We start from the raw sequence: 25,430 nt of genomic DNA, 5'->3' as shown, positions 1-25,430 counted from the left end.
TGGCTCTTATTGTAACGATGCCAGGGGACTTGTGACATATAAAGATTCCCATACACGCTTAGAAGTCCTCCTCCTGCAGGTCCTAGGGTGGCTAGAATTATGTATTTTTAACAAGGGTTTCAGGTGATTCTGGTGCAGCTGTTGGTCACAAGCCCGTGGTTTGAGAACCAGTGATCTAGAGACCAGAGGCTGATGGGAGGTTTAAGTCCAAGGAAGCATCCAGAAACCAGGGGTGTGTGCGTGTATGTGTGTGTGTGTGGGGGGGGGGCGGTTATATATGCTGGGGAAAGAGGCAGTCAGAGACACTAGTGTCTGGTAGCCTGCTCTTCTCTCTTCCACCCCTCCCTCCATCTTCCATAGAATAGAAGCCAGGCTCTTCCCATATCCTCCATCCTGTCTGCATCTTGTCATAGAGTCCATGCTCAGGGCCCCAAACCTTGCTTGTTCTTCATATGCAAAGGGAAGTTGCTTTTGGGATTAGGAAAACTCTATCCCCCTAACAAATCTTGGCTTCCAAGACCCCTGTCTCTGTGTGGATCACATAAGCCTGGTGTGCAGTTCCAAGCTGAGCAACGACCTCCTTGCTCTGGACGGCACCACTGTCTCCTTCTGAAGCAATGAGAGCCACGGATCCGGCGGAGAGAGGAAATCACGGGGACACGATTTATGGAGCGTGAGACACTTACATTGGTTTCATGTTGGAAAAATATTATCCTTGTCACGTCCCTTTCAGTCCTCATGTTTCCTTCATTTAAGCAGCATTTGGCACCTCTTTCCTCCCTGAAATACTCCCCCTCCCCGTTCTCCTGGAATTCTATTGCAGCTCTTCTTCCTGAGTCTTCTTTGTAGGTTTCTACTCTGCCCCTCACTTCAGTGTGGCTCTCCGCAGCCCCCCTTTCTCTTCTGGTGCTACAGGCGACCTCGCCCATGTCTGTGTGTCTGATGACCATCTTTCCTACCCTTATCTCCTGAGCTCCAGATCTGCAGCCAACATCTCCCTGGTGCATCTGCTCAGTTATCTGTTTCCCAGGAACCTTAAACTCACCAGGTCTCAGTTCTCCAGAGAGGGGGAGGAAGAGGGATCCCCCGCCCCCAGAATGGCCTCCTTTCAAATGGAAACCCAGGAAAGTAAACTGACCTGTATTTAGTAGGAAGATGATTTTCCGTGGAGCTTTAAGTTCACTGGGGGTATATGTTAAACAGTGGCCTAGAGCTGACAAAACCCAGGGGATCTGTCTATGACATTCTCCGCCCCCCCCTGCCCCCCGCCCCCCCGCCTCTTTCATTTATGACAACCCCTTCCCCTAGTGCTGTGAACCACTGCGAGGGCCTCTATTTTCCACAACTAATTCAGACACTAAGATTTCAATTTCTGAACCAGAGGAAGGAGATGCTTTGGGTCCCCCAGCACTAGGTTTATTTGGGAAACAATATTGTGCCAGTTTCTGGAATATACCCTGTAAGGTGCTAAAGAAATGTAGACCCTGATACGGGTCTTTTTCCCCCTCAAAGAAACAGCTCAAGACTGACAAGAAAACTCTTTTCCTTTCTTACTGTTTTTTTCCCCAATCAATACACTTCATCAGTGTCTTTTTAACAAATGAGATTCTCGCTGCCTCTGTAGTGCCGCCACGCCATTGCTGACTCATGAGTAAAGAAATAGGATGCACCGTGGCCAGCGGATGTCACCCCCTTCTTTGGTTAACTCAACATTTTGGTGACTAATGTCATAAAGGAGTCCTCCCTTGAACTTGTCCAGTGCTTACAACTTTTTAAAGAAGCAGGCCCTTCCTTCAAACAAATTCTCCCTTGAAACCCCAATATGTAAGGAGGCTGAGAGCGGAGCAGCGCTCCCTCCCTGACCCGGTGTGTGCTCTGGGCCACCCTCCTGCGAGGGAGGCGGCAACCCGCCCATTCGGGCACTGGATGGCCGAGCCACTGTTCTCAAACCGCCTTACTGGTAAGAAAGGAGACATTGCCATGACCTCTGTCTGAAACCTGTTTCCGTACCTCAGTTGATTCCAAACTTGGGTATAAAATAGAGAGAGGAGAGCTGCTTCTAACCCGCCTAGGTTTCCACAGGGGCCCCATTTGCTCTACTTCCTTTCCCCCACCCCCAGACATCCCCTGGGATGGTCCCACGTAGCTAAGAAGAGACGTGGTCAGTTGGAAGGCTAATCAGTCCTCATGGATTCTAATCCTGGAGCTGGATTCTAATCTTGGCTCTGCCGCTCACTGGCTTACATGTGTGACATGAGGCGTGTTACTTAGTCTCTCTGTGCCTCAGTTTCCTCATCTGTAAAACGAGGTGATAATAATAGTATTTACCTCACAGGAATGTGGTGAAGGTTGTGTGTTAATACAAATAGGAGGCCCTTTGAGTGGTGCCTGGCACAGTAAGAGCTGTGAGTGTGAGCTGGTGAGCTGGGGCCATGCCCTCTGACCTCAGATACCAAAGGCCGTGGTGGAAACAAATTAAACCTCATTGAAGATGGACAGGATCACGGGTTTCTGGGAGAGCTCACTTGGATGGAGTTAATTATGATGTATGGGACCCTTTCCTCTCCTGGGGGCTTCAGAAAATTCATAGGCTTTGAACAGAACCATAGGGGTGAGCGTCTTGAGTTGAAGCTAAGAGTAGCTTTCATTTACTGAGCTGACGACAGGCCACTCCAAGCCCAGCCATTTTGGAACAGCTAGACATGTTGGAACAGCTGGAACTGGGACTCAAACTGAGGCAGCCCCTTCTCCACCAAACATAAGGGCTCCAGACCTCCTCCTCAGTGGTTGCCGAATTCGGAACAGAAGCTAAAGCCAGATCGGCAATGGAGGGGCCATCAGTGAGGATCAGGAGTGGGAGAACTTGGGGACAAGGGGTGGGGGCGGGGGAGCCCAGGGCTTACAGAGCTGGCAGCCTGTTGGGGATGCCACCCTTCCCTCCGCCTCGGCCTGCCAGGAAGGATGACCAGGGCGCTCATTCACCAGGGCCTGCCTTTGCGCCCAGAGCTCTTCCACGTGCACCCCGACTCCTCCCCAGGAACCATGGCCATCTCCTCCCGCTTTGGGTCTGATCAGAGCCCACCTGTGTTTCAGTCTGTTCTCCGGCCCCTCGCTGTGTAAGGCGAGCCTCACTGTTCAGAAGCATCCGCATCACCTGCCAGGTTGTTAGAAAGCAGGTCTTGTCGGGGCCCCATTGACAAGACCACCGGGTGGTCCATTATACGTGAAAGTGTGAGGGACACTGCCCCAGTTTTCTCCCGTGTGCCCCCAAAGTGTCTGGGGCAGGGTCTGGGGACATAGAGGGGATGCCCTCAGTGCTGTTGATTCGATGGGTCATGGCCTCGGAGGATGTGGGAGGCTGGGGAAACGGAAGACGCGGAAGCAGTGTCCTGTGCTTTTGCAGAATAGGGAGGTCTAAAGGCCCCAGGAGGCAGGGCATTTTGTTGGGCCACGTGGACGAGTGATGCAGGGTGAACCAGCTCCCCATCACCATTTGAAGAAAAGAAACCTGTCCCGTAAGGAAGAGAGTCTGCATTTCCCGGGTCTTACCTCATTCAGCTTTTCAGGACTGAAAGCAGAAGTTAGGACACTTCTGACCTCTTCCCATCTTTTGTCACGCAAAAACACGATGCTGTCAGCTACCGGTTTGCATTCCAAACCCGTGGCCTGATGGAAAACAGCAAGCAGAGGGTTAGACCACAAGGGAGCCCGAGCCACCTGGGCAGCAGTGCAGGCCCATGATAAACATTCTAGTCAAAGGTTCACCAACGACCAACAAACGGGGAGGTTTCGTTTGCAAGGATACAGGAGAAGAACATAAAGATTTAAGGATAACGGCCTGAAGATTCATGGCGGAGGGCCGGGGCAGCAGATGGAGACGCTCTGCTGGCCCACTTGGCCCTGCGACAATGGGGTCACCGCTGTATAAGTAACACAGCGGCCCTGTATGCTCCGCAGTCTCTCTGCTGAGGACCAAGCAGCGGGCTTCTGGGGTGGGCTACTCTCCCCTGGGATGGAGTTTCAGGCCTGGCCTGAACTTGATGGCAAGAAGTTTTGTGTGGCTGGATCAGTCAGGCTGGGCCAGGAGTTGACAGACTCATGTGTCTGGGTCTTCGGGGTGTGTGTGTGTGTGTGTGTGTGTGTGTGTGTCGTGGAGTGGGGAGGGGGCGGGGAATGGGGGAAGATAAGGTGGGGAGTGTGGAGGGAGACGGGAGGGGGAAAGGAGCGTCCTTCAGAAGCTTATCCCAACAGAGCTGCTTCCGAGAGAGCCGTGTTTCCGTGTATGTCCACTCATTCACACACTCATTCATTCATTCGTTTTTCTCATTCAGCAAACATCTGTTGACTATGTAATACATGCCAGGCGATGGCTCTCCAGGGTTGAATAACGAAGGCGTAGGTTTGGCCCTCAAGGAGTTGATAGTCCAGTGGGGAAGCCGACAGGGAGCTCATAGACTAACGAACAGGTGTCATTACTGCTCATGAGAAGGTGAGAGTTATGAAGTGAGGAAACAGGGCAAGGTGAGAACATCATAGGGGACCAAACGGTCAGGAAGGCTTCTCGGAGGAGGAGGTAGTCAGCTGAGTCTGGCAGCATGCAAAGGATGACCCTCCTCACCCCTTCTTTCCAGGCTATTCTGTTTCTTCCTAAAACCAGCTACTCCCACCCAGTGGTCAAAGCTGGGACCCCCCCCCCCCCCAGCTGATCAGTGTGTCCCCCCTCCCCCGCCCCAAGGCCCCAGGGTGTGAGGAGGAGGGGGGATTGGAGGCCCAAGCACTCTTCAGAACCACATGTGATGTACGGTTTCACTAGTTCTTTTCCCCGTTTTAATTATAGTTGAAACATGAAGCCAGCCATCATAATTCAAAAGCCTTGTAAAAACTCCTATTTAGAGGAAAATTATAATTTTCTGATAAAATATGAACACTCGGAATAAGCTATAAAACATAACTGCGAAGTATCTGAGTGTGGGGGGGAATTAATTATAAATAAGAACCAAGGGGCTGGGCTATTTTCTGCAGAGGAATCCTCTCCGTGTTTAGGATGAAATTCTGTAGGAGTGCCTTGGTCACCATGCAGAATGGTGGCTTTACGGAGTTATGGGAACATAACCCATTTGTTTAGGTTCCAGAGTCAAAGGAGAAAGCATGCGTCAGGTATATTTATATGTTGGCAAACACCCAGTCCTGTGCAAAGCCGCAGGTAATAAAGCATTTCACTCCAAGGAAGGCTGGGTGGTGGTTTACGGGGTCCTGATGAAACCGAATAAATTAGAGATAAGAGTCAAGATTGATTGGATATTGTATCCATCCATCAGACCTAGGATTGGATCCAAGACGTTTTTTATCTGGCACCTGGAGGACAAATCTAGCCCTCCGCGCGATGTCAGCATAGCCCTCAAACCTCCCCCTCCCCAATTGGCCGGGGCGATACTCTACCCAGCCCACAGCTTCCATTAGGATTCCCCAGTTTTAATGGAGAATTTCGGGGGCATTGGTTAGAGAAATGTTTTCATTTCTAGATGTCATACTGTAAGAGGGAGAGCGGCAAAAATCAGTCATTTCAGAAGAGGAGATGTGAATGGATGTCATATAAAATAGTTGTCAAGTTTTGGAATGTTCGGCGGCAAATAGAAGACTTGGATGACCAGAGAACAGTACTTAATGTGAGCTCAAAATATATTTACCGAAGGCATGTTACATGGGAGAGGAAATTTAGGTTGTTTTTAGACCTGAGGGGGTAGAATTGGGTTCAATAGGGGAAGCTATGGGGAAAGATCTACATATCTAAAGAACTTCCCAACAGTCAAAAGGCAGAATTAGCCCGGCTGTTGTGGCTCAGTGGTTGAGCATCAAACTATGAACCAGGAGGTCACAGTTTGATTCCCAGTGAGGGCACATACCTGGGTTTCGGGCTCGATCCCCAGTGTGGGATGTGGAGGAGGCAATCAATCAATGATTCTCTCTCATCATTGATGTTTCTCTCTCTCTCTCTCCCTCTCCCTTCCTCTTTGAAATCAATAAAAACAACAACAACAAAACAAACAAACAAAAGGCAGAATTGTTTAAAGAAAAAGTAAGTCCCCATTGCTGGAGACTTACCCCTTCCTGGAAATCCTGCACTGGAGGCTTGAGTGTCTGAGGGGTCAGGGGGATGGTCTAAATGACCTTTAAAAACTCTTCCAAGCCTGAGACTTCCTCTCCAGAACACTCCTCCAGGTATTTTTGTATTAGTTCTCTCTCTCTCTCTCTCTCTCTCTCTCTCTCTCTCTCTCTCTCTCTCTCTCTCTCACACACACACACACACACACACACACACACACATTAATTGTGGCCAATTACACATAATGTAAAATGTGCCATCTTAGCCATTTTAAGCATGCAGTTCAGCGGTATTAAGTACATTCACGTTGTTGTGTAGCCATCCCCTCACACCCATCCGCAGAACTCTTTCATCTTGTGAAACTGAAACTCCGCCTATGGAACAATAACTACCACCCTGCCCCTCAGGCCCTCTACGAGTAACAATTGATTAGATTTGTTGAGGGAGGCCTCGAGAGACACAGAGGGCTCTTCTCCAAAGAAATGGGCAACGGAACCGGACCGGGAAATCTGCTGGGGGCAGGACTGTGAGTGTCCGAGCAGAAAAGGAGGCGGGACCAGGGAAACAGGGCTTTCTAGCCTCTTGTCTCTCCGCCCAGCTCTATGTGCAGAGTCTCAGTGAAGGCATCTTCAATCGTTTTCTGGGCAGGAGTTTCCAGGCAGCAAGCTGTGGCCAGTGGAATTGGTGGAATCAGTATAGTGGGTGGCAAACAGCGAGAGAGAGAGAGAGAGAGAGAGAGAGAGAGAGAGAGAGAGAATAAATAGAGCAGAGTAGAAAGATAGAGGAGTGTTTTATAAAGTACGGCTATTTTGTTGTTATAAAACTTTTATTCAAAAGTATGTGTGTGTGTGTGTGTGTATATATATATATATATATATATATATATATATATATATATATAGAGAGAGAGAGAGAGAGAGAGAGAGAGAAGGATAGTGACTGTTCTGTGTCATGATGTGAAATGTGTTTCTTGTTGTAGGCCACAGTCAAAAACAGTTTGAAAAACCTACTGTAACCAAAACACCAAATTTTGGAGTTGGCCTCTCCCTCAACTAATATCCTCTCAGTCAAAGTGTTATTAGGTTGTCAACATTTATTGAGCACCTACTATGTGCCAGGTGCTATGTTAGCAAAGAATGGGACTCTTGTCCTCAAGGGCCTCATGGCGTGGTTTTTAACCAGCATCTGTTGATCTTACAGCTATAAAAGTCCTTTCTATGTCATTTCAATAATTTGGGGGTAATTCTCCAGCCATAGGGAGACCTGTCCTGGTAAGCAGTGATGGCCCAGCAGCGGCCCCCATGCTACGTGTGCCTTGGACAGCTTATCGGGTTTATCTTTTCAATTAAGATCTCATAAAACAGAGCCTGACTTCTTACTAGACCAGCTAAGCATACACCTTAAGCTTTGAAGAATGCCACAATCCTGGGGAGCAAGTTATTAAAGAAAACGAACACCTTGGCATTCTGAGGTCCCATGAAGAGAGAAACCATTAATTGGGTGTTTGTCCTGGGCCAAACCGGATCCTCAGCTGACCTGGAGAGCCGCGCAGAGCGCTGCGAAGCCCGTGCAGGGCCCTCTGCTGTGCCCGAGTGTGCAGGTTGTTATGGAAAGGGCACAGGCGACATAACAGAACATGAGGCCGTAGCCTGCATGTTTCCTTGTGTCCTGGGACCTGCAAGAACATCGACTCTAGATCCGTGTGATGCCTGTGAAGCTGTGGCATAGAAGCCAACGGTTCTCAGGCGGCCACGCCGAGCTGCAGGTCGCGTACACAGAATGAGGTGCTTTTAAAGACACCAAGAGATATTGTCAGACTTTGGGGTCCTGGTGCGAGCATTGCCAACTTGTTCAGTGGGGTGTCAAGTAGGCTGCAAAAATATTAATACAAGAAAGTATGCCGTGACCACTGTGCCAAACCTTCCGTGCACAGATGAGAGGCTTCCTGGCACCACCTGTCTCTCTCTTCACGTGGCAGGTGCAGCATGTTGCCCAGCCCCTCATTATATTATAACCAACAACTAACTACTCTAGGATTCTGTCACTCGGAGAACCCCAAATTCTATCCCTGAGAACATATGCTGTTTTCAACACATGGCTGCACCTGCACAGAGATAGCCACCAGGGCTTCCATCTTGGTGCTTTGACATAGTGAAGTGTTCCATCCCCACTGGACGATCGTCTCCCACTCACTCTCCGCCAGTGGAAGAGGGTCTCAGAGGTCACACGATCTGATCTTCCCTGTCTCGGCTTCCGACATTGACTGGACAGAGAGCATGGCCTCTGAGGAAGGGGGTGTGGTGTGTGGTGTGTCCACAGCTCAGGGGGGCAATGGGGGCTAGATCCAGCTTGGGCTCCATCTGCCAACTCATCATCTAATTGGACAAAGGCATGCTATGGACTCGGGTGGCCCTGCTGATAGGGTTTCCAGCATTTCCTCCAAGGAGGGGAACCACATGCTTGGATCTGTGTTTGCATTGGCCCCATGCCAGATGGCGGCGTGGGGTTTCCTGACTGGGGAAGTGGGTGAGAGGGTTTGGGAAATCGTGCCCCTGAGGAAGATCTTCACCAGCCCTCAGCAGCTTCTCGTAGGAGCGGTGTTAGGGAGGGCGGGGTGTCTCTGACATGTCCTCTCTCACACTTGGCTGGGAAGGGCAAGTCTCCTGAGAGGATGAATGTGGCCTCAGGAGGGGCTGCATCTGGGCAGCCAGGGCCCTGGGTTCCTGTGGTCCACCCACAAATCATCCCGTGGCTTCCGACGTGTCTCTTGTGAGCCAAGGGTGTGCCCGGACCTGTGCCTGGAGCAGCGACCCTGTGTCACCCATGAGGACCTCAGGGCTGGTACCCACCACACACTGAACTCCCAGCACCTTCCATCTCCACTCTACGTCCAGGCAGAGCCTGGAGATGCACACGCCGCAGCCGGACCCACTCTCCGTGTTGACATTTGGACTAGAACTCAGAGCTTCCGGCAGCAGGTTTAGTGACTGAGCGCACCCCTCCATGCTCCCTTCCAACTAGACCCTGCCCTGGACCACAGACCCCCTACCTCGCTCACCCTTCCCACAGCTCCCCCAGCTCCGGGCTTGGGGAGAGACCGGGGATGGGAAGTTCTGCCGCGGGTTGTGACCATCCCTGCTGAGTCATGCAGGCCCAGCTCCAGTTTCTGCAGATATTAAAGTAAGAGCTGCCCTGGATCCATGGAGTGCCTGATAGCAAAGAGGAGCTGATTAAAAATATTTAAATAAAAACAACCAAGTCTCGAGGTGATGGGGCAACAGGTCCTATAAACGTTAGAAGATTGGTTTGGGTTTAATGGTAAACTGTGGTTCATGACCAGGAAGCAACATCAGGAAGTGCTGAGGGCACTGATAGAGGCCAAGAGTCCATTTGGAAACTGGGAAAGTTAGAGCAGTCTTTCCATAGAATTGAGAGCCTCAGAAAATGTGATGGGGCCCTAGCCAGTTTGGCTCTGTGGATAGAGCATTGGCCTGCAGACTGAAAGGAGGTCCCAGGTTCGATTCTGGTCAAGGGCACAAAGTTAGGGGGTGTGCAGGAGGCAGCCAGTCAATGTTTCTCTCTCATCACTGATGTTTCTATCTCTCTCTCTCTCTCCCTTCCTCTCTGAAATAAATAAAAGCATATTTTTTTAAGAAGTGTGATGGGGATCCAGCCCATGTGGCTCAGTGGTAGAGCATCGACCTATGAACCAGGAGGTCCCGGGTTTGATTGTCAATCAAGGCTCCTGCCTGGGTTGCTGGCTCAATTCCCAGTGGGGGGCTTGCAGGAGGCAGCTGATCAATGATTCTCTCTCATCATGGATGTTTCTGTGTCTCTCTCCCTCTCCCTTCCTCTTTGAAACCAATAAAAATATATTTATAAAAAAACTAGTGGCCCAGTGCATGGATTCATGCATATTGAAAGGAAATTAATTAGAAGAAATATTTTAATATCGCTATTTGCCCTTTCTCTATGATAGAAGTATCAACCAAATTAACAATTGACAATGACAGATCGAAACACATGCGTGCAATTGGCGCCAGTGAGAGCTTTATATGTATCACGCATGCATGAATCAACTTAGCCTTTTATAGATATAGAATAAACTTGCTTAATTAGACCTGCTTTCTGATTTAGCTAAACTTTTTCCAGCCCAGTGAAGCTCCCCAACTTCTCTTTCAGGTAATTGTCAGCAACACAGCAGTAAATATCAACACAAAGCAGATTATTATTGTACTAGGGGCCCGGTGCATGAAATTCGTGCACTGGGTGTGTGTGTGGGGGGGGAGTGTCCCTCAGCCCAGCCTGCCCCCTCTCACATACTGGGAGCCCTCAGGCGTTGACCCCCATCACCCTCCAATCTCAGGATCGGCCCCTTGCCCAGTCCTGACGCCTCTGACAGAGGTGTCAGGCCTGGGCAGGGGACCCTCATTTCCCCGCATCACTGGTTCTGCCCCCAGCCAAGGCCTGATGCCTCTGGCCCAGGCATCAGGCCTGGGCAGGGGACCCCCAGACCCCTCCGATCACTGGCTGTGCCCCTTGCCCAGGCCTGATGCCTCGGCCAGAGGCGTAGACCCCCATCACCCTCCAATCGCCTGATCGGCCCCTTGCCCAGGCCTGACGCCTCCGCCAGAGGTGTCAGACTTGGACAGGGGACCCCCATCTCCCCCTGATCACTGGCTCTGGCCCCCGCCCAGGCCTGAGGCCTCTGGCTCAGGAATCATGCCTGGGCTGGGGACCCCCATCTCCCTCTGATTGCTTGCTCCACCCCCCGCCCAAGCCTGACGCCTCTGACCCAGGCTTCAGGCCTGGGCAAGGGGACCATCATATCCCCCCAATCCCCGGCTCCGCCCCCCACCCAGGCCTGACGCCTCGGCCAGAGGAGTTGACCCTCATCACCCTCCGATCACCAATCACCGGATCGGCCCCTTGATCAGGCCTGAGGCCTCCGGCAGAGGTGTCAGGCCTGGGCAGGGGACCCCCAGCTCCCCGCGGTTGCAGGCTCTGCCCCTGCCCAGGCCTAACGCCTCTGGCCTAGGCGTCCGGCCCGGGCAGCGGGGACCTGCAGCTGCAGCGGCCCCGCAATCGTGGGCTCCGCTTTAGGCCCAGGCAACGGACCCCTAGCTCCCGGGACTGCCAGCTTCGACAGTGCCCAGCTCCCATCGCTGGCTCCATCCCTACTTCCTGCTATCACTGGCCAGGGTGGCAAAGGCGCCTGATTCTCCGATCATGGCTGCCCCCCAGCTCTTAGCTCCCCCCTGGGTTTCCAATCACTGTCAGTGGCAGGGGGCTTCTTCCTGCTTTCCCTTTCGCCTTCCTGCATTGTGCTTACATATGCAAATTAACCGCCATCTTGTTGGCAGTTAACTGCCAATCATAGTTGGCAGTTAACTGCCAATCTTAGTTGGCAGTTAATTTGCATATAGCCCTGATTAGCCAATGAAAAGGGTATCGTCGTATGCCAATTACCATTTTTCTCTTTTATTAGATAGGATATCACGCAGGGAGAACAAAGGGTAAAATATTTAACTGCAGCAGTGTTTGACTATATTCTGTGCAGTGAGAAAACCTGAAGTCATTTTCAAGGTCCACCATTTCTTACTTCTTTCAGTCGGGTCAAGTTTCTAAACTTTCTAAATCTCCATTTTCTGGCTAATGAAAAGAAAATAGGATTCCACCGAGTCTCCTATCTACCTACTCCAGGACTTCTGTGAGGATCAAATGAGATGAGGCACGGGAAAACGCTTCACAGACATTTGGTTAAAGTGTGAAATGTTTGCACCTGGCTATAAAGCAAGTCGTGTTCCTGGGCTGAAGAAACTCCAAGGAGGCTAGTCACTAGGGAGAGGAAGCCAGGCATTGCTACGTGACATCATTACCCGGCACCCACAGCGACCATTTCTGGGCTGGGCTGGGCTGCGGGCAGCATTTTGTGCCATGGGGTCTTGGCAGCGTTGGCTGCAGTTTGGTGGGCTGTCACTCTGGGGTGGTGGCGGGGCCTGTGTCCCACTTGGGGGAAGCCGAGTGTTGCTTTGTTAGCACCAGGTCGGCAGTGCTAAAATTTCTTTGTAAATGGCCAGTGCATGACACAGCAGCTCCTGTGTTGAGCTTCTGCGCCCTGGTGGTCAGTGCGTGTCATAGCAACCGGGCAGACAGTCGGAGGGACACTTAGCATATTAGCCTTTTATATGTATAGATGTGATGGGGACATGTTGTAAGAATTGCCACCCTGGGTCTGACCCACAGTCTGTCCAGCTCAGTGTTCTGGAGTTTGAAAAAATAATCATTTCATTCAGCAACTTCTGAATTCAAGTATTTGCTCAATAGCAACATATGTCCAGGAGTTCCTTGTGGTGTCCCCACTTCCAGCCAGTATACTCTATCAATTCCTCATGGGTGTGTAAAGCTCACATCACCCTCTCACATCACCAGGCCGGTGGGGCCCACATGCATCAAGTGTGAATTTGTGAGCAAACATGGGTTCTCACAACAGAAAGTGAAGCCATGCATTATTTAAGTTCCTTTTCACCTAACGTAGCAAACTAATATGCTGAAGTGTTTTCTGTATCACAAGGGACCGTTTGGTAGAAGCTTGCATGGAGTAAGCGGTTAATGTTTACTGAGTGAATGTATAATAAAGCTGAGTAGCGGAACACCTACATAAACATGGCTTATTGGAGGGGAGGCGGCCTGGTGTCGCAAGGAGAAATCACGCCTCACTAATCTTGAGTTCTTTGAGCAGATAAATAAGCAGATGGATAAGAGGGAACCACAGAACCCAATTTGATTTGACTTTCAAAAGCCTGGGAGAAAAATCCCACTCTAAGATGGTTTTTTAAAAATGGAGTCACTAAGGATTGTTTTGCCATCAATATGGAATTGGCTGAAAGTCTGTAAACAAAGCTAGAGAAGTGGCTGTGTCCCCAGATGGAAAAGTATAAACATCGGCGTTTCCTAGAGCTCTCATCTTTGATGGGTCTTCTTCCATGTTTATGAAGAAGAGAAGTGAAAGCGTATATTGACTTTCAGGTTCAGGTAATGCCTAGGACTTCTAGGGAGAGTGTCAAGTTGATGGGGATTCAGTTCAGTTTGAACAAGGACATACTGGATACTGAATAGTCGTTATGTGCTTGGGCCACGGGGTACAAACAGTAGTACAAGCCTTAAAGAGCTAATGATCAAATTAGGGTGAAAGCCATACGTTCATGTACTGTAAGTAGTAGGGGGCACAGAGGCTCAGTTGTGAAATTGAGCAACGCTGATGATAAGCGTTATAAGAGTTGAGAGAAGGAGAAGAGTAGGGAAGGCTTCATGGAGGAGGCAGAATTGGAGGACAGCCTGGGAGATTAGCTAGGGACTGGACAGATGCCAAGAGGTGGAGGTCTTCCTATTAATAGCAGCTAGTGCTCGTTGAGTGCTTGTCTCGCCTGCATGTAAGGCAGGATTTATATGTGTGATCTCATTTAGCCTTCACCAGCCCAAAGGTAGATCATCTCCCCACCTTCCAAAGGAGGAAGGAGAGGCTTAAAGGAGTTAAGTAATTTTCTTAAGTTCACATCACTGGTAAATGCAAAACCCACTGTTATGCTGCCTCCATTTCTAGTGGGAGGGTCAGCACGAGCAAAGGCCCTGGGGCAGGGCTTTCCAAAGGAGGTTACCGAGAGAATGGAGAGACTGGTCCCGCTGGAGTGACAGCTTGTATTGGGAGCAGTGAGAGGTGAGATTGGAGGATATGAAATGTATCTAAAGTATAGAGGCCCTTAAATCCCATCGGGGGAACTTGAACTTCATCCTGAGGACACTGTGTTGAGTGCAAGAAGGAAATTAGAACCATATTCTGAATTTGGGGCTTGTAAACCTTAGTCTGGGGTTGAGAAAAATTAGAGAGGACAGACAAATGATTTAGAGGAGAAGTGGACCGAAGGTGGGGCAAATTTGTTGGTGCACACTGCTTGCATGTGTATGTTGAGTGAATGTCTGCTCCTAATATATCAATTAGAGGACAGCCCTCTTCCAAGTCAGCCATCAGGATCTTGGTAACATCTGGGTGTCACATGAAACAATAGGGAGGCACGTGGCTGCCACGTCCCATCTCACTGCTTAGGGGTTAAGGGTACTCAAGAACCGTGGCAGGCTCTCGGAGTGCCTTCGCTGCCTGCCGAGACACAGCTTGGGGGTCTGGGCCCTGTGACTCACTGGATCCCGCCACTTCTATAATCAACACCCTTTGAGCAAAAACCAACAACTGCATTTACTATCAGGCCCAGTCTCTCAGAGTCCGGCGCCACAGAAGACCTTGAGCTTGGACAGGGGAACAGCAGTACAATGTTCGGGGAAGAGAACCTAGAGGCAGCATGGTGAACTTCTGCAGTTCCTTCAGCCACCCCTCCAGGCCACCTTCTCGTGGCCATGCGGCGTCTGGAACTGGGCGTGAAGCTCGGGGCTGGACAATGAGCATGTTTGGGCGAGCAGCCAACGACTCAGTGAAACCTTGCCGGTCCAGAAATGTCCCCTGAGGCAACTGTCATAGTCGTGGCAGGAAAAAGCGCCCTGGACTTGAGTTGGGAGAGGGCATGTGAATCCCTGCTCTTCCTACTAGTCATGTGACCAGGGTAGTCACTTCATCGGGTCTTAGTCCCCTTGTCTGTTCAATAGAGATGATAATGGTACCAATCTCATTAGTTCTTATGAAATTTAATGAGAACAAAACACTCTGGGTGGCTCAACCAGCACAGAACACAGGGGGGCTGTGCAACTCTCTTTAAGATTCAACCCCCCAGATCTCCCATCTAATAAGCCTTCTTCTGTCCCAGCCTGGGTGTCACAGTGTTTTCGACAGCAGTACGCTCACCCTCCATAGTGTACTGGTCCCTCTTCCTCTGTCCTTAGACCTTGAGCTCCTTGAGGACAAGGCTGAGTCTTCTATCTCTTTATGACCAGCACCCAGACAGTGCCTGGCATATGGCAAAAGTTTGCCAAATAACCAACAAGAGTGACTACATTACCAACCATCCACATAAGAATGGGAGATGAGTTTAATTTGACCAAAAAAAAAAAAGTTGGCACATCGTGATTCTCTGAAGTCTCACAAACAAGTGTTTTTTCACTTTAGACTCATTTTAAGAACCAACATAAATGCTATTGGTCTTCTCTGCTAGAATTCTTATTTCCCCACTTTTGGGAAATATGGACTACTCTGACCTCTGCCATCCTCTGTCACCTCTTCCATTCCTTGGGATTTCTCATCAAAGATAAAAAGTAGGAAATATGCTTTTTAAAAAGATGGAGTATGTACATCCTTTAGTGGGTCGGAGACTTGAACTGACATAAAGGGGTCACTTACAGGCTCCTCCTGCTATCTGGGGACAAATTTCCCTCTTCATGTTGCTTGTCTTTCCTTTCCAGCCTCAGGAATTTTATACTCTCTGGGAAAGATATCAGCACAAGAGGCTCAAAATTTTGCTTTTTCTCTGTCATTTATTAACCTTGCTGGGTCTTCCTCAGTCACTTGACCTGTGCCCTCTAGATTCCTCTAGCTTTGAACAACCCTCCTGGTTTTAGCATTTTTATAACCACAACTTCTCTTGCTCTTTAGCTGTCTTGAAGCATTTCTTAAAGGTAAATTCCATTCTTTTTCCACCAGTCCTGTACATCTCTTTTGAAAACCTGAATTCACTGGGGAGCTCAATTTTGAGTTGAGCTGATCTAAACCTGATAAGAGACCCAGTCATGACCCTATTAGATGTGATGTGCAGTCCTTGCATCTGAGAATAATCCCCCACCCATCCATATGCAGAAAGAAAACTACATACCATTCTGTTGGTAAAATTACTGAAGTTCTCAACCAACACCTGCTTGATCATGTCTGGCTCCGAGATAACGATAAACATCCGACGGCCGAGATAGTACCTGGGAGAATAAAAGAATTAGTTTAAAATATGTTGTATCTGTCTATCCTTTTATCCTTTCATAAAAGAGTTCGTAGTGGCTTGGCGTGAAGGATAAAAGATAAACAGGAAGTAAAGGTGCAGAGTAGAGGAGGACGTGCACGAGCTAATCCTGAGGAGCAGTGTAGCCGAGATGATCTAACTAACATTCCACAGACATTTATAGAACCCTACCTGTACCAGTCCCTGGAGATTCCCTGCATCCAGGGAGCTCATAGCCTGATAGAAAAGATAGATCTGTAAGTTTAAACACCTTAATAAGGAATTCATAAGATCCAGTGGTAAGACCAAAAAGAAAATGGCGGAGGTCAGTATTGTCCACATTGTTCAAAAGTGGAGAGAGAGAGTCATTCTAGAAAAAAAAAAAAAGATTCTTGGAAAAAGTCTGAAGTGAATTAATAAGCATTTGTGAGAATTCAGGAAAGATTAAACCTGCTGGGGAAGGGCTGAACATCTGGTTGCCACATCTGCATATGAAGGAACTCCACAGATGCTTGGATGTAAGGAAGAAATGAGGGCAAGGACTGGTCAGTCAGCTGGTGCTAATGCATTCTAACTGGAGGCAGTGCTTACGAATATGCCTTGTTGTATTTATTTATTAAAGTGCCGAGGAGACAAAAGCAACCAAGAGCCAGTCACAGCCTTCACATTTAATGGTGAAAGAATGAATACTTTCTCTTGAGATTGGGAACAAGGCAAGGATATTTAACATAGTGCTGGAACTCCTAGCAAGTGCACCACGGCAAGTAAATTAAAAGCATATAGATTGCAAAGAAATTAATGCAATTGTCCCTATTTTCAGATGACATAAAAAAAAACCCTGAACTAATAAATGAGTTCAACAAGGTTGCAGAATTCAAGATCAACACACATACAAATGCAAAATCAGTATACCATTTCTGTATACTAGCAATGAACATGTGGAAACCAAAGTTGAAATACGATACCATTTACAATGCATATTAAAAAATCAAAGAAGACCTAAATAAATGGAGAGATAAATGATGTTCATGGATTGGAAGACTCCACACTGTAAAGATGTCAATTCTCTCAAAACTGGTCCATAGGTTTAATGCAATTCCTATCAAAATCACAGTGAGAACTTTTTTAGGCACAGGCAAGCTTATTTTAAAACTTATATGGAAAGGCAAAGTTGTTAAAATAACTAAATCAATTTTGAAAAAGAAGAATGAAGTGGGAGGAATCCATCTACCAGATTCTAAGACTTGACTACAGTAGTCAAGAATGTGTGGTATTGGCAGAAAAATAGACACATAGGTGAATGGAACAGAGTAGAAAATCCAGAAATACAACCATACAAATATCCTCAATTGATTTTAGACAAAGATACAAAAGCAAAGCCTTTTCAGCAAGTAGTGCATGGGCAATTGGACATACACTGGCCAAACAATGACCTCACACTGTATTCAAAAAATTACTTCAAAATGGATTACAGACTTACATGTAAAACATAAAACTTTTAGAAAACAATAGGAGACAATTTTGGGGATTTAGGAGGCAAATAGTTCTTAGATTCGACACCCAAAGTACAACCTATCACAGACAAAAATTAATGAAAAGGACTTCATCCAAAAAAAATATTTTTTGCTCCCTAAAAGACCTTGTTTTAATGAAAAGATAATCTTCAGGCTTGGAGAAATTTTTTCCAACGATATATTTGACAAAGAATTTGCATTTAGAGTACATATTCTATAAAAAAGTGGACAAATGTTTCACCAAAGAGGATATACAGATGCCAAGTAAGCACATGAAAAGATGTGCACTACCATTAGCCATTTGGGAAATGCTAATTAAAACCACAGTGAGCTGTTACTACACATCTATCGGAATGGCTAAGATAAAGTAATACTATCAAATGCTGACGAGCATGTGGAGAATCTGGATCACGCCTACATTGGTGGTGGGAATGGAAAATGGTACAGCCACTTTGGAAAGCAGTTTGGCGGTTTCTTATACAACTAAACATGCACTCACTATATGATCCAGCCATCGCACCGGGTATTTATCCCAGAGAAATGAAGACTTATGTTCACACAGAAAACATGGACATGGATGTTCATAGCAGCTTCATTTGTAGTAGACAAAAACTGAAAGCAAATCAAATGTTCTTCAGCAGATGGATGGCTGAACAAGCAGTGCTACCTCCATGCAATGGAATACTACGCTGTAAGAAAAGGCCCCAAACTATTAACACTTACACTGATTTGGGTGGATCTCAAGGGAGTTGTGTGAGTGAAAAAAAGCCATTCTAGAAAGAGTTCATATATATTTTTAATTCTCATACTTATTTTTAAAATATTTTTTATAATCTCTGCCCCTGCTTTTGAGGGAAAAATTTCATATTATATGATTCCACTTGTGTAACATTTCCCCCCTGAGTTTTTTAAATTTTATTTGTATTGTTGTGAGTATTACAGTTGTCCCCTATTATTCCCTTTTTTGCTCCCCTCCACCTGGCTCCTGCCCCACCCCAGGCCTTCATCACACTATTGTCTGTCCATGGGCCATACATATATGCATATAAGTTCTTTGGTTAATCTCTTCCCGTCTCCACCTCCCCCTTCCCTCTGAGATTCTGCAATCTGCATGCCTCTATGTCTCTGGATCTATTTTGTTCATCTGTTTATTTTGTTTATTAGATTTCACATATAAGTGAGATCATGTGATACTTGTCTTTCTCTGACTGGCTTATTTTGCTTAGCATAATACTTTCCAGGTCCCTCTATGGTGTCACCAAGGGAGATCATTCTTAAAATATATATTATAAAATATATATATAATATATATTATATATAATATATATATTATATATATAATTTCAGAGAAGAATGGAGAGGGAGATAGAGAGAGAAACATTAATGATGAGAGAGAATCATTGATTGGCTGCCTCTTGCACCTCCACATTGGGGATCACGCCCACAACCCAGGCATGTGTCCTGACCGGGAATCGAACAGTGACCTCCTGGTTCACAGGTTGACACTCAACCACTGAGCCACGCTGGCCAGGTGAGATCCTTCTTTTTGTACAGCTGCACACTACTTTATGGTGTAAATGTACCACAGTTTTTTCATTTATGAAATAACAAAATTATAGAGATTGGAGCAGAGATTAGTAGTTGCCAGAGGTTAGAGAAGGGTTGGTGATGGGTTGGTGTGGCTATAAAGGGTAGCACTAGAGAGCCTTGTGGTGACGGGACAGTTCTGTATATTGGCTGTGGTGGTGGTTACACAAACTTACACACGTGATGTACTTGCATAAAATGCTATTCTCTCTCTCTCTCTCTCTCTCTCTCTCTCTCTCTCTCTCTCTCTCCCTCTCTTGTTCACACACACACACACACACACACACACACACACACACACACACGCATATAAACCTAATACAATCCGAATAAGCATTGTGGATTATACCAATGTCAAATTCCTTATTTCGATAATGTACTCCAATTCCCCACTGGGGGAAACTGGACAAAGGGTCCCTGGGACCTCTCTGTACATTTTGTTTTACAACTTTTTGGGAATCTATAACTGTCTCAAAATAAAAATTATTTTTAGGAAAGTCACTTGGGAGCTTAATAGACTATAGAGTTATAGCTCTGCTCTTCACTGAGTCGGATCTGGCAGGCCTGGGTGGGGCCCAAGCAAATGCATTTTAACAGGCTCTTGAGGTTCTGATGGCTCCACCCCGAGGAACACTGTCCGAGGGCAGTGGTTAGTCAAAACCATCTGTCCAGCATTCAGAAAACAAGGCCGCCTGACCCCGCCCAGACCCACCTGACCACGTCTCTGGAGTGGGACCCGGTCTCTTCTCATGTTAACAGGTTCCCCCGGGGATCCTGATGTGATAACGATAACCAGTTTGGGGTCCAAACCCCAAATAAAAAGCCCTGCTCTATATCTAACCAAAGTTCACACCATTCCTGTTTCCCTGCGTTCTTAGTTCTACAAGGAAAACATTTACACTAGGGTGCAAGCATATTTTAGTAATACTATATTTGCATTGATTTAGTTATTGCCAAATAATTTTACACATAGTCTGGATTTTCAAAAACCCAAAATAACACTCCTACATTCAAAGGAAAGTTGTCCTCCCTGGTGGGCATCTTGGGAGTCTTTATGTGTTTTTCTTGCAATATTGCTAATGCTAAAAACCATTTTGTCACAATTCCTTTAGAATTGCTTCAGAGCTGGTTTATGAACCTCCTGAGAAAACTGGCCCCATTTTACATGTAAATTGTGTAATCTTGTGAATTTATATTTATACAAACGCTCATCTGTAGTTTGAGGAGCTCCTGGAAAGATCTTGAAAAGAAAAACATGTAAATGAAGCTCATTTCTCAGGGCTTCCTTTGCAGTTCCTGGGATGGCTCCACTGTTTTGTCTGCCCAGCTCTCCTCGAGGTAGCACCACCCCTTCCAGGCAGCTCTGGAGCTGCTGCCAGTGATAGCACTCTGTCCTTCTGGTCATGAGAATGGACTCACCATCTAGGCATGGCCTATCATAGTACCTCATCTCCTTGGCAACAGTGACTGGTCCACAGGGTTGACACATGACCTAGTCCGGGCCAGTCAGAATCCTTCAATGGGATGAGTGTATGGAGGCTGGAGTGAACACTCTGTCTTTCTCCTGGTGCTGCTAAACGGAATATATTAATTTAGGGCTTTTGGTGGTCATCTTTCTGCCCCGGGGCAAGAACCCTCTGCAGAAGCTGCTAACAGAGATGAGCAGAGGTTTGAGGTGAACAGAGAGTGTTGAGTTAGTACATACAACGTTTGGTTGAAGGCCTTTGGCCTCCTGCAGTCTTCCTTGGATCCTCCAAGCTCACTTTCATTTGTACTTAAGTTCATTTGAGTTGGGTTTCCGTGCTTGAAATCCTGAAGTCCTAACGGATATGGTGCCCCCTTTCTTCTCAACCCTGTGAATGCTGATGTCATTCTGCCCCTCAAAATGGACTTCCCCAGAGGGCCTGCCCTCAGCTGTGTGCAGGCGTATGAATGGCTGGTGGCGTCTTCCTGCTTCCTGAGGTGCGGGTGGGGGTGCATTGCAAAACAATGGGCACTGGAGCCCAGGAGGCTGGGTCAGGATTCCCCAGCTCAGGAAACTGTCCCAGGCAAACTCCATAAACGCCCCTCACTTCAGCCTCCCTGTCCCTGAAATACGGGAGTGAAACTGGGACTCTGCAGTTGGCTGCAGTAGCTTTAAATCCTACAGTTCCTATGAATGAAAAAGGAAATGACATTGTGGTCTTTGAATAGTAAGTCAACTCCCTGTAGGGTGTGAAGGGACGTCCTATACCCATGAAATGGGCCAGTGGAGAAGGCTGAGGACGCTTCTCAGAGCCTTCGAGGTAACCCCCATGTGAGCATGTATGGAATGCTCACTGCCGGCGGGCCTTGTTCTAAGTGCATTGCTTGTATTATCTCATTTAATCCTCATTAAAAATGGATGGGGTAGTTATTGTACCCACTTTTCAAACTAGGAAACTGAGACTTAGAGAGTTTGAGTAAGTTGCCCACGGGACCTGATCCCAGCCTGACAGCTGCCAACGCCTGAGCCCCTGCCACTGACCCTGTGCCCTCTGCTCCCTCAGCTCTCCTCGCCCAGGCGGCCTCCGCGGAGCAGCCCAGGGCTGAGTAATTGTGCGGGAGGAGGGAGCCACTGTGTGCACCGTGTCTTTTAAGGTAGGAATTCAAAGCCGCCAGAACCACCACACCAGCCCAGTGACCAAGGTAAGTTCTTGCTTCCTCTAATCAACATGTGTAAACAGTCACCTTTCCGAGCAAAAACTTCTCGGCCAATTATTCCTTTCTATTTATTTATGCACATAAGAATTTGCTTCTGCAACCCCAAAGCACCGGATTGAAGAGAAAATTGAGGCAAATCAGTGAAGTATTATGCAAATAAAAATAACACTTGTTTGACTTAATTTGTAGTTTTCTTTTTTCAAAAAAAAAACAACTGACCAGTCAGGTCAACCAAAATAGTTCACAGCTGCCTTCCGGGAGCTGAGGTGGGTAGGCGGCTGGTGTTAGTTAGCCTGGGGGCTGCCTGGCCCTGTTCCAGAAGGCCTGCCCCCATCGGGGTGACCACGCTAGCGGCTGATCATCGGTGGCACCTGTGCTCACGCACACAAAAGGATGTCCGAATGTCACAGCTGAATAGAAAAGCACGTTGTGAAATGGTCCCTATAGTTCTGTAAGTAAATGGTCGTCTCTCTATTAGTTCATTCAACAAGCACTTATTGAGCTGTGAACAATATTCCTGGAAAAGATTTGGAGGAAGATATATTAGCTGGCTAACAGGGCATGTATCTGGAGCAGGAAGTTATGGGGACTGTTACTTTTCACATTGTGTATCTCTTTCAAGTTCTAGTGGTTTATAATGAGTGCATGTGACTTTTGCAATGAGAAAAAGGAAGAAAAAAAAAGGGAAAAGAGAGACTCGTCACTGGGTTGTTCCCACCACATCTGTCGAGCCTCAGGGTGGAGGTTGGCAGTGGTGCAGCTACAGGGACTTGGGTTCAAGGCCCTGTCCTATGAGTTAGCAGCTGTGTCACCTTGAGCAAACCACAGCCTCCCGGAGCCAGTTTCTTTGATAAAAGAGGCTGTTATGTGGGTCGGATGAGAAACGGGAGAATGCTTTTTCCACAGTAAAGTTTTGGCACGATCACCTCCCCATCAAAGCGAGGGGCCCTGCACACTCCAGTGGGTGGAGTGCTACTTTATAGGGGATGAAGGAGCTGGGCTCGGCGTGCCCCTGGAGACCAGGTGACATGCCAACACCCTCCCCATGTCGGCAGAAGGACGCTGAGCGTGCCTGGAGACCTGGTTTCCAGTAGAGACTGAAGGGTCAGTGAGGAACCGCCAGCAACTTTGACAACTGCTAAGCACTAAGCACCTGATAAATCCTTGCCTGGGTGACAGTTTGATCTCCCAGCAGGTTGACTGTTGTCCTGGCCTTAAGTCTAACCTCCAGCCTGGACTCGCTGTGGAAGTGGCAGGCAGCTCAGTGGGGAAATAGGCCTCAGGACCCGCCTGCCTGGGGCCCGCCCTGAACTCACAGGCCCGCCAGAGCTTGATGGACAGAATAAGCCCTTAATCAGCCCTTTTCCTCTCGGGGCGCCGGAGGCCCGTTTGGCATTGTTCTCCTGCCCTCGTCATACTGGTGGGTCTCCGGCCCCTCACTTCCTGCCGGGCTTCGGACCTCCCCCTGAGAGATTTATGGGCCCATCATTCTAGCTTGTGCATCTGATCTGCTGCTTGTCCCCACGTGGGCCCCAACTCAGTCTATCCGCCTCGGACAGGGATGGCGAACCTATGACACTATGAACTCATTTTTTTGGTTGCTTTTTCTTTGTTAAATGGCATTTAAATATATAAAATAAATATCAAAAATATAAGTCTTTGTTTCACTATGGTGGCAAATATCAAAAAATTTCTATATGTGACATGGCACCAGAGTTAAGTTAGGGTTTTTCAAAATGCTGACACGCCGAGCTCAAAAGGTTCACCATCACTGACCTAGGACTTTGTCAAATGCAAATCTCATTGTATCTTTATTGAAAACCCTTCAGTGGTTTGTCACCATCTAGCCCAGTGGTTCTCAACCTGTGGGTCACGACCCCTTTGGTGGTCGAACGACCCTTTCACAGGGGTCGCCTAGGACCATCCTGCATATCAGATATTTACATTACAATTCATAACAGTAGCAACATCACAGTTATGAAGTAGCAACGAAAATAATTTTATGGTTGGGTCACAACATGAGGAACTGTATTTAAAGGGCCAGAAGGTTGAGAACCACTGATCTAGCGCTTTGGAAGTCTTTAGCATCCTTCACAACCTGGCCCCTGCCTTGCTCTCGGCCTCTTCCCTCCCTATTCCCCATCACCCAAGAGCCAGTGCTGATGATCAACCTGATTTACTGAAACCCTAACCACCTCTCGCCTCCATGTCTTTGCACATGCTGTTCCCTCTAGCTTCCTGGAACAGCACTCTTTCTTCTTCTCTTGCCTGGTTAACTGCTGGCTTGTAATGGTCTGTTTCCTTGGCTGCCTTTCCACTTAATTATGAGTGCATTAAACACAGGGCCCTTGTCCCGTTTATCTTTGATGTCTGGCATTTACTGCTGTGTTGGGCATGCAGTAGGAGTTCCATCACTTTAATGGACATACTAATCCTAATGCTGTGGGTTCACCCCCATCTCTCTCACTAGGACCCCTGCAGTAGCTCCCAATGGGGCTCCCTGCTTCCAAACCAGCCGTGGACAAACTACGGCCCGCAGGCCGGATCCGGCCGTTTGAAATGAATAAAACTAAAAAAAAAAAAAAAAAAAAAAAAAAAAGACCGTACCCTTTTATGTAATGATGTTTACTTTGAATTTATATTAGTTCACACAAACACTCCATCCATGCTTTTGTTCCGGCCCTCCGGTCCAGTTTAAGAATCCATTGTGGCCCTCGAGTCAAAAAGTTTGCCCACCCCTGCTCCAAACCAACTCCCACCTCAAAGACAAATCTAACTTTGTAAAACAGAAGGTGACCATGTTGTCCCACTTCAGATAAAACTCTCCATTGAAGCAACTAATGCGAGCCTCTTGGTCCATAACAAGGGTCCCAGCCGAAGCTTGCACCCTCTCTACCTGCCTCATTCCTCTTCCAAAATGATTCCCAAAATTTCTCAATTCACAGCACCCTTAATGACTTAGTAATTTTTCATTGCCTCCCAAGGCCAAAAGAAGTCCCTAACACTCTTATTTTTTAAGCAGTGAAGTCCAAACAGCTTAATAAGTATTCATGTTCTAACAGTTTAGTGGACATTTGAAAAAATACACATACTTGGAAGTGGTTCTCACAGTGACCAACAGATGTCGCTGTGTTCCCCATGAATATTTAAAATATCCCAAGAAGCCCTATGAATTCACTGTGGCACCCTGGGGTGCCTTCGCACATAGTTTGGGAATCATAACCTCATCATTGCTATAAAAATAGTTATTTGTGGCTCTCAAAATTGGCAGTATTTCTCCAACCTTGCACATGATTTTTCTTCTGGTCTTCATCTCATTAGTTTGGAAAAGGCTGACAAGTCACCTGTCCCCTCTTCTGTGGACCTCTCAGGTTCCATAGCTCGTTTTCCATTCCTCTATTAATCTGCATCTCACTCTGTTTTCTTTATTGACAGGCTCCTTACTGCTCTGTGAATTCTTTGAGGACAAAGCCCTGTCTTATTTTCTCTTCAGTTCCCCAAGAAGCTAGAGAGCAATCTGTACATATGAGTGATTAGGAGGATGGTTTTGAGTATGCCTTTCTGGTCCTGGGAAATCACTTCTTATCCTCCTGCTTCCCAATTCCTTCGGATTTG

At 47.5% G+C, this 25,430-nt stretch overlaps 1 protein-coding gene across 2 annotated transcripts in view; it reads right to left on the bottom strand.

Moving 5' to 3' along the window:
• The window catches only part of TBXAS1 (thromboxane A synthase 1), a 156,840-nt gene that overhangs the window by 61,312 nt on the left and 70,098 nt on the right, over window positions 1-25,430 (bottom strand). For both annotated transcript variants that reach the window (XM_059711959.1, XM_059711960.1), the window contains 2 exons: window positions 15,916-16,012; window positions 3,550-3,666 (listed from right to left, as the gene is read on the bottom strand). In XM_059711959.1, the coding sequence (XP_059567942.1) occupies window positions 3,550-3,666; window positions 15,916-16,012 (214 nt within the window). The remainder of the gene's footprint in view (window positions 1-3,549; window positions 3,667-15,915; window positions 16,013-25,430) is intronic.

The sequence above is a fragment of the Myotis daubentonii genome, chromosome 10 (assembly GCF_963259705.1).
Source record: "Myotis daubentonii chromosome 10, mMyoDau2.1, whole genome shotgun sequence".
NCBI lineage: Eukaryota > Metazoa > Chordata > Mammalia > Chiroptera > Vespertilionidae > Myotis > Myotis daubentonii.
The sequence above is the reverse complement of the archived record's forward strand: the minus strand, read 5'-3'. Positions and strand labels throughout refer to the sequence as shown.